The 19879-nt window shown below is 34.6% G+C and overlaps 1 protein-coding gene across 1 annotated transcript in view; it reads left to right on the forward strand.

Annotated features, from left to right (window-relative positions):
• The window catches only part of LOC118263251 (neprilysin-4), a 56075-nt gene that overhangs the window by 20715 nt on the left and 15481 nt on the right, over positions 1–19879 (forward strand). Inside the window, exon 2 of the mRNA XM_050705569.1 lies at positions 1740–1807. Within this exon, the coding sequence (XP_050561526.1) occupies positions 1740–1807 (68 nt within the window). The remainder of the gene's footprint in view (positions 1–1739; positions 1808–19879) is intronic.

Consider the following 19879-nt stretch of genomic DNA (forward strand, 5'->3'; position numbering starts at 1 on the left):
TCATTCAAAGAAAACGTAATCGATTTCAGAGTATTCTTTATAACCGAGTAACGGGAGATACTCACGCGCACGACGCACACGCATTGTTTATGTTACGTGCGCTATCACAATGAGTGATGTCGTCTTATTGTTTCGGGGGCTACTACCGATCCCGTACTATTGAGAGACACGCTCACTCTTGCAGCATTACATCACTGTGAAGTAATATTGCTGATATTACTTGTGGGATCTTTATTCATGTATGTTATTAATGGTGCTTCCGATGACCGATCTGGGAGGAAGGCTTATGTTCTGTAGTAGACGTCTTGTCTTCTGTAGTTGACGTCTATGATGATGGCAAAGAGTATTTAAGTATAAGAGAACGTTGGTGGTGATCAACAGATGCCAAAACCTAGAGATCTGCAATGCTACGTGACTGTGGATGCGTTTGGCTTCTACCGATCATCGTCCTCTATCGATCGTTTAACATAAAACAAATTAATAAAATATCAAAATAATTGTTCATATGATAATAATATAATTAGTACCTACGTGTAAAGTTCACACCACATTAAAAATTCAATATTTCAATAAATTAGCGTGAATGTTTAATTTGATGATATTGACGATGATTAATTTATAAATTACAATTTCATCATTGGGTACCTAGAACTCATACGAGTACATAATATAACGAGTGAGAAATCAGTGTTGTATTGTAAGGTACAATTTGTTTTTTATTTATTTAATGTTTTTTGTACACACTATCTGCATGGGCCATAGACATAATAGGGATAAAGACGGGGTATGAAAATTAAAAATCTATTTAGTCCGCCAGTCAGGTAATGATAAAATATAAGACACGTATTTTTTATTTTTGTCGTAATATAAGTTAACAATAATTAGATAAAACGAATCAAAGTTTAGAAGTGGGAGCAAATACGTATAAAACGTACCTAGATGTGAGGTGATATTTCAAATCAATATTTCAAGTCACCAGCTGAATAAAATACACTCGTCTCGCCATCCGGCCTCACCTACATTAGTATAATATTAACGTTCACCTATTTCTTTGAGGATTAAAAGAAATGACATTTATGTTTAATCACATCTTAAAACATAAATTATGTGATAAAATTCTGAAAAACTTTTTTAATTACAATCATTAAATAATTAAACTAAATTACGTTAATCGTTAACTTAATTATTCGCTAATTACTTCAATTACTCTTTTTAAACATTATTAGAAACTTATGTTTGTTTATAAACGCGCATTAATTTATGAGTCTTTATTTTTACGATGTAAATCCTTTGTTTACATGAAATAATTATATTTTTATTACTCAGAAACAACTGAAACAATTATAATGACTATGATTTGACTGCACGATTGGCGCAGTGGCTGGGTAACCGGCTTCTGCGCAACGTGTAGCGAGTTCGATATCCCGCACGGAACAACTCTTTATGTGATCCACAAATTGTTGTTTCGGGTCTGGGTGACATGTGTATGTGACACCGGAGAAAATCCTAGTGGGGGGCAACGTTTTTTAAAAAGGAGATAATGATGTTATTTCGATTTACAATGACAGTGTTATTACTAAAACATTGATATTATAAACGGTACACTGTGTCATACCTATTCAAGGATGGAATGAAGATTCCACAATAAGTGGTTAAAATACTAAAACTCCATAGTCAAGCAGTTATTATCATGGCGTAAAGTAAACACTGGTATTTAAAGTTCATTTTCCTTTTTCCAGGTCAAGGATATAGACGCGGAGAGTAATCACTCCGGGAAAGTTACAACGAGCTCTATGGAAGAAAAATTGTAAGTACCTATATTAGATTGTTATTCTTCAATCAGATTTTTCTAAATTATGTTTTATCACCATAGTACCACGGTTTAAATTCGATGTATTCGAATAAAAGTCAGGTGTCTTTGCGAAATGATTTACACGTCCGTCGTTGTAAACATCTACCGGTCCTAGAAATTTCGATCTTAATATTATACTATTCTGTATAGATTTTTTTTAAGTACATAATTGAAAAGAGAGACAACTACGTTTCGTGATCTTTGGAGTTTTAACAATAAGGCTTTATAGGTAACTAATTGCACGGTTGGTAAGATGGCTGGTGAAACAAGTCTTTGTGTGATCCACAAATTGTTGTTTCGGGTCTGGAAACCATGTGCTTGTGAAATAGTACGTTTATAAACGCACTCACGATACAGGAGAAGAGCTTAGTGTGGGGCAATGTTTTTTTAAATCTAAAATGCCTAAAGTTGTAATTGTGTTTACACACTTATACACAATTACCTATATTTTTTACCGTAAAATTCCACTGCAGTTACAATATCTACATAGGTAGTTACTCTGCTCCATTCATAACCCTACAAACGACACTAAACTAGTGCACTTTTCTTACACAGCAGTTGTCATTATAGCTACTAAATAAAACGTTACAAAACTGAATGCAGAGCTCTCTTGCAATATCTGATTATACCTGCAACAGTAACTGTTGCGCAAACGGTTATGTTAACATACGTACTGTATATAACATGGATTGTCGAAATAATTCGCGCGAACGCTTAATGAGAAAAAGTTCGGGAATGTTTGTCGGTACTTTATATAGGCGGTACTTTCAGTGTACGCGAGGTTCCGTACAGAAAATAATTGTGTTGCAAATGAAGACTGGTATTAAGATGATATTAGTTTTAAATTGTGTTTGCTTAGTATGTTATGTTATGCTAATATTGTATATTTTTTTGGTTTCCATTTGGTACCCTATAGGCTACTAAACTGCTAAGTCAATAGTGACCGTTCTTCTCTAATAGATAGCTTTTTTTATCAAGAAGTAAGACTAAAGTCTCTGAAACTGCTAAGCCAATTGTGACCGTTTCTTTCACTAATAAATAGCTTTTTTTTTCAAGAAGTAACGTAGGCTATTATTTACTACCTGTACGGTATCGCCAGTTTAGTAAGAATGTCAATCTCATTTTTTATTTATCGCATGGCTATTAATGTATTTATCTGAACAGGAACACTAATCCAATTATATTTAAAAATAATATGTTTTAAATAGATACAACTCTACACTATAACTATATTATTATGTATGTAATAGAATCCACGACCCTCTCTGAAGGTTTAGTATTGTCTACGACACTACTGGCGACAAGTCAAGGTGATAATTTTTGACTTATCTTGATAAACTAACTACCGTACGTCCGGTTTTTATATTGAAGTGTGCGGAACCCTGAAAACGGTTGTTTTATGGTATAACCTTCGTTATCACGATTGAGTTCCGATTTCTTGTAACTCTTTGAAGTGCATATTGCATTGCAAACAGGAATAAAACTAACTGTACTTTTATTTTATGGTGGTACTTTTATTAAATGAAATGTTTTCAGAGAATTGGGTTACGGTATTCGTCTGATATTTATTTTATTGATACCTGATCTTTTTATAATCTTTTAAGACCCGTTAAGTACATTTCCTAAATAAAAAGAAAGTATTATGCACCGTATAAATATTCATTACTGTTAATAACATCCATTTACTTGCAGATTTTTAATATTAGGTAATAAACGAAATTGACTTCTTTAATTTAATTTAGTTTATAAAAATATTCGAATTGATTATATGTATGTTATCGGATTACTCACGTAACTGTTTGACGAGGAACTCAACTAGTTTCAAGCCATGCTGAGCTGCATGAGCCTTTAGCCCTTTCTAGATATAATAATAATTAATTTAGTATGTCACACGAAAGTTATAATAAAATTATAATATTCGAATTGATTTTGTCAAGTCCTATTAAAATAACTTACTTTAGGGAACTTGTAAACAATAGCAATAGGAACGTCACGCCTTTTATCCCCGAAGGGGTAGGCAGTGGAGCTCGTTCGATACGTAATGCCGCTATACAATGTACACCCACTTTTCACCATTTGAGTTATAAGTCCCATGTAATAGGGGCCTATTGCCATATACTGGACACAATTCCAGACTCCGTGCTACCACTGAGAAATTTTCGAAAAACCGAAAAAAGCCCAGTGATACTTCGCTCGACCCGGGAATCAAACCCGAGACCCCTTGTCCGGCAGTCGCACTTGCGACCACTCGACCAACGAGGCAGTCTTGTAAACAATAACTTTACTATTACTATCACTATCATCTATTATTTGATGACGAGACATTGATGACAGGCTTAATTATCTAAGACTTGATTGTAAATCATTATCTCTTTGTATTTGTGTACACCAAATACTTAGACAAAGCTAACTGTTCTTTGTGTCATAATTCGTATGACTCAATGTTTGTCACTCTATATGATACTTGATGCAAATCTCCATTGTTAGGGATATTGCATTATCTGACGAGAGACGAGTGACAGCTCATGTAAATGATACCTTCGTGATTTCTACATAAAGTTGAATTTATGAATAAATACTGTATGACATAAGCCTGGCTTGATTCTAAGAAACTTGAATTATTTTAAGCACTCGTAACTCCTTTAAAATGAACGTTCCTAACTTAATACATATAGCATTATACAAAAATAATCATGTGAAATATTCTCAATCAAAATTGATATCTACTAAAAATACTTCGGATCTGTTTCATAATGTCTGGATAGTCGCTATGTCCCAAATAAATTTGAATTAAGAACGCAATTTGTATGAACTATCTGTCATATAAGTTAATCTGCTACTTTTATAGAGGTGCGGCAGTTACTATTAATTCCATAGATATATGATTAATTCTAATATACATATACAAAATTCCAATAAATATTTTTCTTGCTTCTAAAAGATGAACTGTTTCCATTACAACTTCAAGAAACTGAGTTCTACACTAGACTTTGGAACCTTTTTGGTAGATAGTCACAGATGTATTTCGTAGTGTAATTTTCCATGATTAATTAAACAATAAACAGTCCACTACATATTTATTCTCGTTCCCATCATATAAAATAAATCTATTGTACTCATCCTGTACCTAACAGTATTGACAATACATAACACAAAATTACATTATTCAAACTTTATTAAACATCGAAGCTTTTGATGCTGAAATATAGGAAGTAGTGTTGAGGTCGCGACCGCAGTTATATTATAACGCAGCCTCATCTTATACAACCCTAATAACACAATAATACTTTACTTACATCCGCGGAATGTTTATTGCTTAAGTTGGGAAATGGGAAAGTAATAACTTTGACAATAAAATTGATAGTCTGTTAACTGGTTATAAAACAATGTTGTTGTTGGGATATTATGTCAGTTGCATCTACTCGTATATTACCTATAATAAATTGTATAAAATTAATCTGAGAAGTTTTATAACATTTTAAAATACTTAATTCCTACACATAACAATATTTATTGGCGATCGATACAGAAGTTACATAATTATATTAATTATTGAAATGTTATGTTATTAATTAGTAACGTAACGTAATAATATTGTTAGTTACTACTATTATATCATGTATAATGTTATATATTAGTCCGATCTCGGAAGTGCATATAAAAATTGAGGTAAAAATTATTAACGCTGTAAATAATATTTTATTACTGAAAAAATGCACTCTTATTGCACTAGTAGCGGTATGTCTCGACATTATGCTAGTGGTTATTTTTTTATACAAATATTTTCTTAGCAATGATGGAAATAACAAAAAATATACTCAACTTGGCACAGTTGTTCTTATGTTGTGAGGTAACATACATACTTAGAACATTTTCTTTTATAACTATAACTTATTATAAAATGTTTTGTGTATATACTTTTGTAAATGAATTGTTTCTGCATGTGCCTAATCTATCACAAATTACAGCAGGTACCTATAGGTATAGATGGCATACGTGCTTTTACAAAACTCTGTTATCCTGTGCGGTAGACTTACCTATTTGGTATCTAATAAACTACGTGCTAGTTTACTAATATTTAAATTATTATTTTTTAAATAAACATACTAATTTACCTACAGTATTCCACCTACTTATAAGAATATTCACTTATTAATTAAATTTTTAATTTCTCAATAATGTCCTTTAATATTTTTATGCGATTCTCACCCTTGAACCGGAACAAATTGTTTCGACACGCAGTAAAAGACAAAAGAAAAAGCAAAAGTGCAAGCGATGAGTGCACGTGTACTTGTGTACAGTCATCAACAGATAGCTGAAGTAACTAAAGCATTCTAAATTGTGTGATGATAGTTTTATGAAACTATTGCTGGTTACAACTTTTGTAATAAGTTATTCAACTGAAAATTAAACGATATTCTCTTTATTTAAATTTTAATAGTTTGTAGATGTAAAGAAACTCGTTTTTTAAATAAAACGTTGCCCCAATTTAAGCGAGTTTCACCTGAGTCGTGGGTGCATTTACAAACCGTTCAGATCGATGTTCAGTTCACAAACCCAAAACAACAATTTGTGGATCACACAAAGAGTGGTTCCGTGTGGGCATTGAACCCGCTTCGTGATGCGCGACAGCCAGTTGCCCTGGGATGCACCAACAGTGCAGTAAACTGATTTAATAATGCGTGATTAGACAATTTTTAAAATATTTTTATGACTTGATATATATATTAAACTCAAAAACATTAAAAGTGTACTGGGATTCTGGGAGCGACTTTTAATTACGTTTGCTTTCCAAATTTTCCCTTAACATCAGAATTTTCCTTTAATATCGGTAACTTTTATAGTTGACTGTATACAAGCTGATCTTAATGCTCGACATTCTGTATAATTATGCGAAACTTTAAGCGCACTTTGAATACTGAGTGCTCAGCGATTTCGCTTACAAGTAAATACACCTATACACAGATATATACTTGTTTGTATGTACGTACGGTAATGACTTGGTAATGTTTCGTATTGAGGAGAAAGTTTCGAAATCATATTGTTTTGTTCATAACATTTAGAGCCTATTTCTTCATCGGCTATTAAGTTCTCGTTAAAGTACTCGTCAGAATACGTGCATACCTAATTAGTTTTTCATATTTTTCTATTATTATACAGGGTAACTAGTAATTCGACGTACTCCTCTCCGAAGTTGATAATACAACTAATTTTCTACGCATTTAATCCTGAGGTCTCTGGTTCGAAAGTTGGTTATGATGTTATTATAATCAGTTCGATCATTTTTAATCACAACCAAAAGTGTTGCCTTCAAACAAACAATCAAACAAACTCTTCAACTTTATATATTAGTGTAGATTTATCTTCAATATGCGCATTTTTTTGGAGTCACATAATAATATGATACACATACCGCATAAACAATGATGTCACTGTAAGAAAATACAGTATTCTCAGTACAATGACTTCACACAAAATCTGTCACATACATATCATGGCGCGCGACCCTCCCCCACATGACACGGCATTATGCTAATACCACAACTGCATATATTTGCACTGAACATTTGGATTTATGCATTTGTATGAGCTATGTTTTTCTTATGTAACGTAACACAATGGTGTTCACCGATTTCCTATGTTATTTGGGTAGGTATATTTGTCGGTCTGTGGTTATCTTAACTTGTCTTCAATATTCATAGAGATTTATTAAATTTTTTCCAATCACATAATTCAAATATGTACAATATATAGGTTAATATGTTGTAAAGTGAATGAGTTTTTCAAAATTTGTTTGTACAAGTTAATACAAAGAACATCTTTTACAAGCTGTCAACGCGTTGATGTCTTTTCTTCTACAAAATTTGAGGACACTTTTCTCATGACAAAAAGGACTTTCGTTCCGTTTTTAGCAAACTTAGCACGTAGGAACTACAAAAACATGAGTCATATACACGCTGAAGTTCAAAACACACGCAAAGTGTTGGTAATAAAATATCATATCAACTTTAGACTTTTTTCAAAACTATATTTTTTTTCTAGCTTACATAGTTTGTTTTTATTTGTTATAATAACAAAATTTCTTGTGTCATCATTCATCTCGCTGCACTCGAGAGGCGGCCTCTGAACTCTTCCGTAGTCAAAGAAGGTTATACTCAGTCAGCGACGGTTTTTGTTAGATCTCATGGATTCGTTCATTAACGCACAATTATGTACCGTGGACAATTCGAAGGTAGGGTTCATGGTATTGTAGTAGGTACACAGTGTTTTTTTTTAATTCATAGGACTCTAGCATAATATGAAGATATTCGATATTTCGAACACGACACTGTACAATGTACACCCACTTTTCACCATTTGTATTATAAGTCCCTTGTAATAGGGGGTGAGCCTATTGCCATATATTGGGCACAATTCCAGTCTCCGTGCTACTACTGGGAAATTTATGAAATACCGGAAATGCTCAGCAGTAGGTACTTTGCCCGATCTGGGAATCGAAAGCCCGGCAGTCGCACTTGCGATTACTCGGCTTCGAGACAGTGAATATCATGAGATCCCTACAAAAAATATACCAAAAGTTGCCGCGATGCAACCAACGTGAAATAAATACACAAAAACAAAAACACTTTCGCATTTATTAATATTAAGTAAGGATGAGTACGGATTCTGAATATTGTGATTTAAAACACGTCTGCGAAATTTGACATAAAAGGAGATTTTTATGTGAGACGAGCATTACACGCCTTGTGAAAGAAATAAAAAAATAAACTAAAACTGAATACTAATGAAATCGCGATTCGCCTTGGGCGAGGTGAGAGGAAGTGTCAGACTGTTACTGACTAAAAACCACGTTCTCATTCCTGTTTTGCGAGCCGGAGCCTCAGTAACCCTCTAGGTGGTCCGTAGCACAGTCATCCTCCTAGCTTCGTCACCTCAGGCATGATTAACACCTAGCGACATTGATGCGCATTACACACAATAACGTATCACATTTTATATCCTTTAAAACAACAATAAAACGCATTTCCTTCTCCGTGGCTAACATATTCCTTACATCTTCGCATATCGATAGAAAATCCCTTTTCAACGCAAACAAATTGCGCAATTAACATTCAATTAGATACACTACACCAAACCAGTTTACCCTGGTCTCTGTTTCTATAATCTTTCCTCGCAGTTACGGGTCAGTTTATACTGGTCTGTGTAGCTTGATGTGTACCTAGTACTAATGACAAAGCATTTATGTATGCGGCGACAAGACAATGTGTGCCCTTCCTCAGTGTCTCATTCAATAAGTCACTTCACAAAGAAAGCTTCGCATTTATAATGTTTATTGTAATAATTTGTTTTCAAGCCTTTGTTGTGATAACTTCGCCGATGATCATGTACGAGTATCTGCCCAATACGGAAGTCTGCAGATAAATGCAGGTACTTACATACAAACCTAACTGCATATTGTTTTTATGGAAATTGTGTGGTGTGCTGCGTGATGCGCTTGCCAATGATACGTGCTTATTGATGATAATTAATTAAAGTATATACAGGTTAAGTATTTTTATCTTTAGAATGAATTAAGCTTTAAAAGAAGATGTGTCTGATAAAGAAAGTATTTTTTTTTAGTTTGTAAATCGTAGTACCGTTACCTACTAGATTTAAAGTACATAGGGTAAATTCGCCTGTTCTCGTCCATTTTACGGATCGACATGAATGTAAGATATACATATAAACTTGTAAGATCAAACAGATTTGTAGTAATTACTACTAACTAATATGGTGGTAGTTTTATTTTTTTCGGGAATTTTCTAATGGCATTCTGTAACTTGGATTCGAACTGTTGGATGGACGCGAACAAGCAAATTTACCCTAGTAGGTAAGTAAATATAATGACCTGTATTATAATAATGTTTTACTTTCAACCTGTAGTCAAAATGTCTACATTATACACCACGTTGTATATACATAGGTATATTAGTGTTTAGTGTTCCACCTTATGCTCTGCCTGTCTAAATCAACTACCTATATATTTTACCGAACTAAGTTCAGGTTTTCCTTGACTTTGAAACCTATATTTTTAGACCTATCAGACAATTGTGAAGACACGTACAATATAATTTATGCGCGTTAGATCTCTCACGTGCGTTATATAGCACCATTTGCCTCATTTGACCCTACTACACTGCTAGCTCGGAATAACAAATAGTGACAGGACACGCAAACAGCATTATTATACACAAACGTATCATTTCATTCATAAAATGTATGTAAAGGACTGATTACACAGTCTTGTTAATCCAACTTGATATTTATGGTTCAACTATTTTTAACCCAATGGTTGCAAAGCTTCGGTTAATATCGTAATTTTGATCCGGAGCTGCGCACTGCCTAGGGTTACCGGGGTGCCGGCTTGAAAAGCAGGAATAGGGACGGGGTGGTATTTAGTCCGCAAGAGTCTGACACTACCTCTCGCCAATATTGCAACAGTATTGTCTATTAACTATGCAATACGTATTACATTATAATGCTTAGAAACTATACAGAAAAAAGAGATCCCACAAAAACATTTCATGTTAAATGTTGCCAAGACGAGACCATATAGCTCGCACTGTCAAAAAGTAATCAGATCCCGTGTAGAGCCAAGTTTCTAACCCTATACTTTTGAACTGGCGAGTCGGCCGCACGGACTTTTTGCTATTCGTCATATGGGCTTGAGCTTAAAAATCTATTCAATCTTCTAAACTCTTTCCGTGCGGCCAACTCGCCAGTTCAAAAGTATAGGGTTAGAAACTTGGCTCTACACGGGATCTGATTACTTTTTGACAGTGCGAGCTATATGGTCTCGTCTTGGCAACATTTAACATGAAATGTTTTTTATTTCAAGGTTGCTTAGATAGAAAGATAAAATAGCGACAAATTCACCTACTAAACTACTAAATTTATAAGAAAATTGCAAATAATCCTAATACTTTTTATCAATGAAAATTAAAACACTAGTATCTACCTTTAACTAAACTATACAATTAAATATTAGGCAAATGGTTTTTTTCAAAAATTCCGAAAACTTTTCATTCAACGAGACAACCGTCAACGACGTCTGCCCTCGCGCGTCTGCCCGTGTTCGGGTGCCGCGCTCGCTGACGGGCCGATTATTTTTAGCTACTGCGCGGGGACGAGGGGGCAGGCGGCGGGCGTTGGCGCATAATACTTACGATGCTTATGTTTAAGTATAGGTTGATTAATAAACACTTACCGAAGTGAAGTGTAGTAATATTATTCATATCTAAGTACTTATAGGATAATGTTTTGATTTGATGAAAAGTTTGTGTTCTATGTACTTGTGTATAATTTTCAGATCTCAACAGGAAATAGGGAATTAAGTTTCCCTATTTCAGATTTTTACCCTCCGCGGCCCCATTCAGACCTCTAGCGTCAAAAGTTGCGGAAGTCTCGAACAAACTTTCACCCCCTAGTTTAAGGGGTTGGGGGGTACTAGTTCCAAGTTTTAGGATTTTTTGGTTGTTTGGGTACTAATACTAGCTTACATACCAAATTTCAGTTTTCTAGGACTTCAGGAAGTACCTTAAGAATTTTGTTGATCTCAGTGAGTGAGTGAGTAGTGACGAAATCGGGGTATTTTAGATATCAATAAAATCTAAAGTATAAGAGCTATGCAATTGAAACTTTAGAGGTTTATTAAGTCTACCACTGACATTATATCCTGAAAATTTTGTTTATCTGGTATAACCCAAACTCAAGTTATGAAGGTTCAAAAATACGACGAAGCGCTTCGAGAAAAGGTAGGTAGTGCCCTTGCGCTTGCGCTTCGCTTGGCTCGTCTAATGCGGGGGCACTACCGTGCCCCCAGACCTATTACTAATATTCGTAGCGATTTGCTTGAACTATATTTATACAACCTCTTTCAAGTCATCACTTTATTACAAATTAGATTAGATAATTATATAAACCAAATCTATACTAATATTATAAAGCTGAAGAGTTTGTTTGTTTGATTGTTTGTTTGTTTGTTTGAACGCGCTAATCTCCGGAAACTGGTCCGATTTGAATAATTCTTTTTGTGTTGGATAGTCCCTTTATCGAGGAAGGCTATAGGCCATAAAACTTCACGCTACGATCAATAGGAGCCGTGCAGAGCGGGTGAAACCGCGCGGAAGTATAGTTAAATATAATGTCCCAATAAACAATTTGTTCTACTGAACGAAAAAATGTTATCATAATAATCCTATTTGTGTGACCAATCTATAATATGTAAACCAGATTAAACTGAAATAATAAATTATTGTTTTCATTAGTGCACAAAAGGCATGACGTGATGTGTTTATACAAATTATTCGAATTTGTTTATGAAACGAATTCGAAAATATCCGTCTATTGTAGATATATACTTCTGTGCACCTCTACGCACGTATAGACTATCAATCATGCATGTATAATTAGGAAAATAAATAATATTTCGTGACAGGTCATGTTATGCATCTTTGTTTTAAAAAATGATTTATGCCTAAGTTCTAGGTTAAAACATTTATTTTAGATCAAATTGTTGTAATTATGTAATTGATTGATTGATTTGATCATGAAATGGTTTTACATTCGTGCCAATGGCAATGTGTTAAGCTCAGGCAAAGGGCTATTATCTTCATTCTAACCTAATTATTGGTAGGCCTGTCGTTTTAACAATTGAAAGATTATCGTTTATTTATTTGTTTTATGACAGAAGGATACTTTTGTCACTATAGTTATTCTTCTAGAGTATCTAAAAAGTTTATTAAGGAACTACACATTTGGTAGAGACCGAGCAGCGATCCTCTTGTGTAGAGGAGGCACATAGTGACGTCCACCCAGTAGTAGATACTCACGGTAATATCAACGTTTCTTTATTTAGAGGGCATACATTGTAAATTGTGGCAAAAATGTATCAGAGAAATTGTAAAAAGTATTTTTTTTAATGGAATTTGCTTGCTCGTTCTTCTCCTCAGGAACACTTTGGAACGAGACCTTGCTTCACTATTATGTATTTCTTTATTGGAATAAATGATTTGACTTTAACTTTGAAATAATTTAATTAGCAATGTTATTTATATCAAGTAACACATCATTATCTCTGTCTACAATCAGCCGCAGGTTTTAGTTTACACTCATTATAAAACCCACAAAACTGTGACCTGTGACTAACATGATAAAAAACCATTGAAAACAAAACAATGAGTCATATTGATGCACATTCACAAAAATGTTCCAAACAGTGTTATCTCCACTGGTTGCCACGACAAAACGTAGTATTCTGAAACTACTGTGACATTAAAAGAAAGAAAGAAAATTTATTTCTGAAAATATGTGAGTTTGACACATGCGTCACCATTGATGATATCGGTATTGAGTAGATTTATGCCAAGTGAATATTTTAGTATTTTGGGTTTGCCATTAGCTTCTAAACGACGGATCACCTGATGGTATAAGCAATCGCCACCACCCACGGATCACCTCGAAACATCAGAGGCCCATATAAGTGCGTTGTCGGGCCTTTTGGGGGTTAGGAGTTTAAGGGTTGTTGGGGAATCGGGGATTGGAAAGATTGGGAAGGGGAGTAATTAGGCCTCCGGTAACCTCACTCACACAACCAAAACACAATGCTAGCGGTATTTCACGTCGGCTTTCTGTGAGGCCGTGGCATCACTACGGTTGATCCAGCCTATATTCGTGACGATGCTTCCCCACACTTAAAATATGACTTGCGAGAAAACTTTCGGGTTGAATTTCATTTTCAGAATAGCTACTAGAAATAGATAGTTGGTTAGATAGAAGTATAAAGCCTCGTTTGTTCGCCTTGAGCCTTGACATCCATGCTCTCTCGACGATGTCAGCGTGCACTTTTTGTTATTTGTTACTGTGGTTCGAAGTTTGCCGGGTAAATGGTCGAACGGACTGTCACTGTATTTGTTGGTCACTTAATAAGTATTTACTGATGTTTTATATTCGGATACTTAGGTACTCTTGTTTTCGTTTGAAAGTCATTTGGGTGTGTTTGTATTTGCATATCAGGTCACTGTTGTTTTTGTTAGTCAGAAAAAGTGCTGTTCGTATCATGTATGGGTGTTCTAATGAAAACCACATACTGTGGTTACTTACATATTTTTTTCTGACAAAGAGTTCTTTTAATCCCCTTGACTGCCTCGTTGGCTAAATGGTTGCAAGTGCGACTGCCGGGCAAGGAGTCTCGGGTTCGATTCCCGAGTCGGGCGAAGTATTGCAGGGCTGGTAAGTAAGTAATTACTTACTTAAAAAAAGTTGTACTCCTAATAAGTTTCGCTTTCTTCTCAGAAGACGTACATTATGCCTATCAACAAGAGATCTTTACCATTGCCATTATATAATTCTCTTTGTTAATACATTTATAATCGCTCTCTACTCTACACATAATGATATAAGGTACATAATCACAAAAGTATTACGACATCGATACAATAGACTCGGTGGAAAGTTCATCAGTTGTCACTAGGCACAATAAAGTTAACAGCGAAAGTGACATCTATATTTGGCACGATAATACGTTACCGACGGAGTTACAATGATGATGCGCCTCGTTTGGATACAGCGCTAGTGTTTGAACCCACGTGGAAGGCGCAAGTTGGAAACGCACGCGAAATTTTGTATAAAGTATGACTGAAATAATTTCTTGTCCTTTGTCCAATAGTTATTCATTTTGTCAAGAGCTATTTACATATATATACATATGAACGAAAATACAGTATAACTAGAAGGAAACCTTCCTTCAGTGAAGTATTCCTATAAACTTTAGTATGTCATTATTTTTGTAACCGACATAAATATGGTGTAAAAACACAGATATTGGACGTACGAAAAAAAAAACATAAGTTAAGGTACCCACACTAATACTAAAATCTTGTAAGTCTCTCAAGTAAAGAAAGAAAAAACAATTTATTTGCACCGTTACAAAAATAAACAACATAAATAATTGATCAAAAATAAAATAAAAGTATACACGGCGCCAAAAGGAGTATTTTAAGTACTTAAAGTTCGCTAACCTCTTCCACCTTAACCCTCACCAAGGCAATGGAAAGCCTCGGACGTGCGTCGCCTTAATCATATGTCCGGCGCATGCGCAGCTCGACGCGGCATTGAACCGCCATGAACTGCCCGTGTTTAGGAAGCGACTGTTATGTGTCATTAAAACCAACGGCTTTGTGTCATTAAGAAGCGACGTATTGTGTCATTAGTCATTAATGCGTAGCTTTAGCCATTATGGTCACTAGATACTATTGGCTTTCTAGTATAATGATAGTATTGGTAATTGGTTGTTTACAAGGCTTCCGATGTGCTGATTATAGGGTACTTATGTGATCATCCGAGTGGAAAAGTGATTTGTACTTTGTAGTAAGGTGATTGAATGACTTGACAGCTTCATTCGTTTATTATATCTACTCCTTTAAGTGAATTTCTATTTGAAGATAGTGAAACCTAAAGATGTCTGTAATCGTCAATCAACAGTAGGATTGCTGTTGCGCATATCCAATCAACAAATCATTTTCAATTTACTTCCGAAATCTTTATAAACCTAAATGCCAAATTGTGTAAGTCCTAATAAAAAGATTAACGCAGCAGCTTTTTATCTCAAGCTTATCATTACGTTATCTAGTACCTTGGCCAACACTAGGCAATGTTAAAAAGAACAAACAAAATCAGGACACTTCAGTTATCTACGACTAATCTTAATGACTCGGTCAGTAATTAGATAAAATTAATGGCGGAAATTAATGAAAGAAAGCGAGAATGTTGACAAATAATATTTCGTAACAAACATAATAATATGTATTTATTATTACAATAATATCGTAAATTGTTTCCGCACGCCTAGATTTCACTTTACCTTGATAACAACGACATTTTCGCAAACAGAAAGTTTACTTTAATACTAAATTTAAGATTTCTTATCTAGAAAACGGATGAATAAATTAAGACTGGATTTGGCAATAATAATTTCATTGTTACACTTCTTATTACTATTTGGCAAACACCGTTATGCCTTTACATTGTTTCTATTTATGTCGTAAGTACATAGAGGTAGCAACTTCATTTTTTGCGAATCATGTGAAGAGTCTCTCAAATATCTCTTAAGTTCCATGTTTAAATATGATTGACCGCGGTTTCCATAAAAAGAACACCGCAAAAACAATCATGGCAAATAAAAAAAAGTAACAGTTACAAACAAAAATATATTTTCATCTATTGCAGATCATCTCGACCGTTTACCATACCACTAATCATTGCAATTTTAAATGTCAATGAACGGTAAATTGGCCCCAAACACAAACATATAGTAAACAAAATAATCAGTAGAATGTGACAAAAGCACCGGAACGAAATCAGACGGTTCAGTAGAAAGCGTTGCAACGTGTTGAATATAGTTAAGTACCATAGTTATGCTAAACGCGTGAACAACAATGGATCAATGGAAACTGTACTGTGTCATGCGGTCACTATTAATGGGGTAATACGGTGATTTTTCATGTTTTTTCTATGTAAGCGTTATATTAGTTTGTTTGTGTTAGTAATAGTTTTAATATTGATAGCAATTCTATAATATAACTGGTTGTGATCATTAACCAATGTCTTCAGTAGGATATGAACGGGAAGGAAGCGTATGCCAGTTCAAATCACTCTAAGTGTATATACTGAAACTAAAAGTGCCAAACTAAAGGCTAACTCAAGAAGTCATCAGGAAATATAAGTTTTAAACTTACATAATTTCAAGACGGATTCATAGTGTGGTTCAAATGAACATAAGCAAGCCATCTTAAACAACTTACTTTAAAGCGATATTAAAAGCGTAACAAAATTATCATTAAACAAAACCATGACCAAATAAGTAGGTGTTAATTAAATAACCATTAATCATCGTTCATCGATACAATGAACAGGAAAGTGCTTTACATATAATAATGTGTCACATGCAATATCTAAGCAAAGGGCTGGGGAATACCGAACTTTGTTTCATGTTCGCGAAATATTAGATGACTATCAATTTTCTTTGTAGTGATATCATCATACCACACTATTGTCAAATTTCATGGTACTTGACACATAGATGACTTCATGTGGTGCAAGGATTTTTGGTTTTAGGATAAACCTATCTTGAATCATTGTTAGCCGAATGGTTACGATAAAGAGGAATACGGTACCTAGTCACCATTCCTCGAGTGTTGTTAAAGTTACCTAAAGGACCTACACATTTGACAGAGATCGAACAACGGTACTTTCCGATAGACCTTAATAACTTAAACTGCGATGTCCACCTAATGCGATGTCCACATACAAATTCTCTTAATAATAATATTTAATTAATTTACTTCAGACTAAATTTTTTCCAAAAAGTTGCAAACACTAGATCTTAAACGTTATGTTAAGTAGAGCCAAAGGCCCATAGCAGTGAACTATGACGACCTGTAGATTATCATGATGAATCACAGTCACCAACTGGAAGATGTCCACTGGCTACTTTGCCTGCTTCGGGGGCTTGGGAAACCATACCATTATCAGAATACAAAGTGCTTGAACCTTAAGATTAGAATCAAGAAAATATAAACATGTCCTGCACGTAACTAATATTTTAAACATGTACGAGTCGGTAAAGGGCCATCTGGCCATACATTTCCGATGTTACCGAAGTTCACAAGTGTCAACGGAACAGGAATCAATCACCTTTACGTTTATGGTCGTCAAATAAAAAGACATCAATTACTTGTACTAGAGTTAGTCACTACTAAACTGTAAATCTCCTCCAGTCTTCAGCACCTGAATGGAATACTTAATGCCTTAAACGACGGGAACTATGGAAGGGTTTACCGTTACTTCTTATTGCTCCAAGTCAATGCCTCATTTCGCCTTCAAGGCAGTACTCATGGCTCATTTCGCCTTCAAAACACTACTCGTATATTCAATTTATTCAATTGTTAAACTTTTACTTAGGATCGTATGCGTCGGAATTCCGTAGGTTTTAAAATTCTTAAGAAAAGTTGTAAAATATCAATACTTATTGTTCTTTGTGTTTTGTATTGTTTTAGGGTTTTATTTTTAACTTATATTTTATTGTTTGTTTGCCTTTCCTTTACATTTTAAAAGCCTCATTATAATAAGGGACTGTTCATATATTATGTATCTCGTCTCGAGAAACAAGCTTGCAACAACTCATCAGTTTTACAACCAGAAAATAATATTTGTTTTACTCGCAAAAGCTAGCAAAATAACTGTTATCTACACAAAACTTAGCCTCATATTTTGTGTGCTTTGCTGTTGTTGTATGACTCAAACATAACTCATTAGCTATCTATTGTTTACAAGCTATCTAACTGTTACATTGAAGTGGGCTAACCTATTAGCATTGATTAGTTTACTGACAACTAAATGGAGTAAGTTGTAGTGTTCATTTTGTTTTGACAGTTACGGGTGCTTTCTACCAGAGATGGGCTATGCTACGTTGCTGTGGATGCATTTGGCGTCCACCAATCATATTCATTGGTACATATAGCTTAGCACTGGTGGAAACGGGTGGAAGACTGGAGGGCTCAACTAAGATATGTTTTTTGTATGAAAGGATGTGTACTATGGATGTGTGCTATGGATGTGGGCTATGGATGCGTATTATGGATGTGTGCTATGGATGCGAGCTATGGATGCGTGCTATGGATAAGTGCTATGGATGGTTTCCCTACTATTGATACGTCGCATGCTCGAGCTGCACATCTTCCTTATGGAGCTACTTTACGGCGGCGCATCATCATAACACATGACTATATAGCACATTTCTGGTGGAAAAGCACCCTTCTTCACATTTCTATCTGAATGGTTAATTGTGAAAGTTTCTTCAGCAAGTTGAGTGAGACTTAGTGATGTCCTTTCTATAGTTTGCCAAAACATGTATCTATTGTATCTAGTTTATCATTACGGGTGTTCGGAGTTGGAGTTAGAGTTAGATATAAGTGTTGCTTAATTTTTTCATTATGAAATTGTAGTAAATATCGTAAGTATGGTATCGTGACTTAATCTTTTATGTATCCAGAATCGAGATAAGTATATGTGGCGTAAAGTTACGTGTTTCAATTCTTTTATTCTAGTCTGTTACAAAAAGCTTGTTACAAAACGGCTTCCTATGTGTTAAAACTATTATTGTCATCTAAGGAATACAATATGATTGCTAGTTTCATACAAGATTACACGTTATAGAGTATCAATTGTCCTATTTGCAAGAACTTGCTCCGATGGTTGAGGAGGAAAGTGAAACTGTTCCGATGGCAATTGTTATTGGTTGAGAGTTCCGCGCCTGCGCAGCCGCGGGCGCGCCGGAAAAGATCCGAACAGTGACGCGATACTAATTTACGAGTTTGTTGAAGGGATTAATGGTAATTCTAGATTCAAAAGTTATTTTGAAAACGATTTAATTAATAGTAATAAAGGCAAACAGTTTAATGTGCCAGAGATTCGATTTGATACAAATTTACGTTTTGGAATGAGCTTAGCTGACGGTCAGATTGACGGACAATATTTTAAAAGTACCTTTATGTGGTTTTAATGATTTTAACATTGACTTACTTAGGTTATACTTTTTATAAATATAAATAAATCTGCTCTTCTGCTCAATTTAAATAAAATGACATTTTGTCAATCGGATGTCGTTGCGTAAGATTATATGAACAACCGTCAACGGTTCGCTGACTACAGTTTCGATTTCTGCACCATGTGCAACCCAGGCTTTACATTGAAATGATGACATGTATTACCTCTGTGATAAGGTTCATTATCCCTTACACTTGCAAGATGTCATCAGGCTATAATGTAACTAGAGGAAATTGGAAGGGGCATAACTTTCTTCATTAGAAAATTATTCTCGGAAAATTAGTTTAGTGTAGAAATGAATACTTTGTAACAAATTTTATAAGTAGTTTCCTTGAACTCGTAATTTGAATTGGTTTTATGATTGTAGACTTTATTATCAGTTTG

The sequence above is a fragment of the Spodoptera frugiperda genome, chromosome 27 (genome assembly GCF_023101765.2).
Source record: "Spodoptera frugiperda isolate SF20-4 chromosome 27, AGI-APGP_CSIRO_Sfru_2.0, whole genome shotgun sequence".
Classification (NCBI taxonomy): Eukaryota; Metazoa; Arthropoda; class Insecta; order Lepidoptera; family Noctuidae; genus Spodoptera; species Spodoptera frugiperda.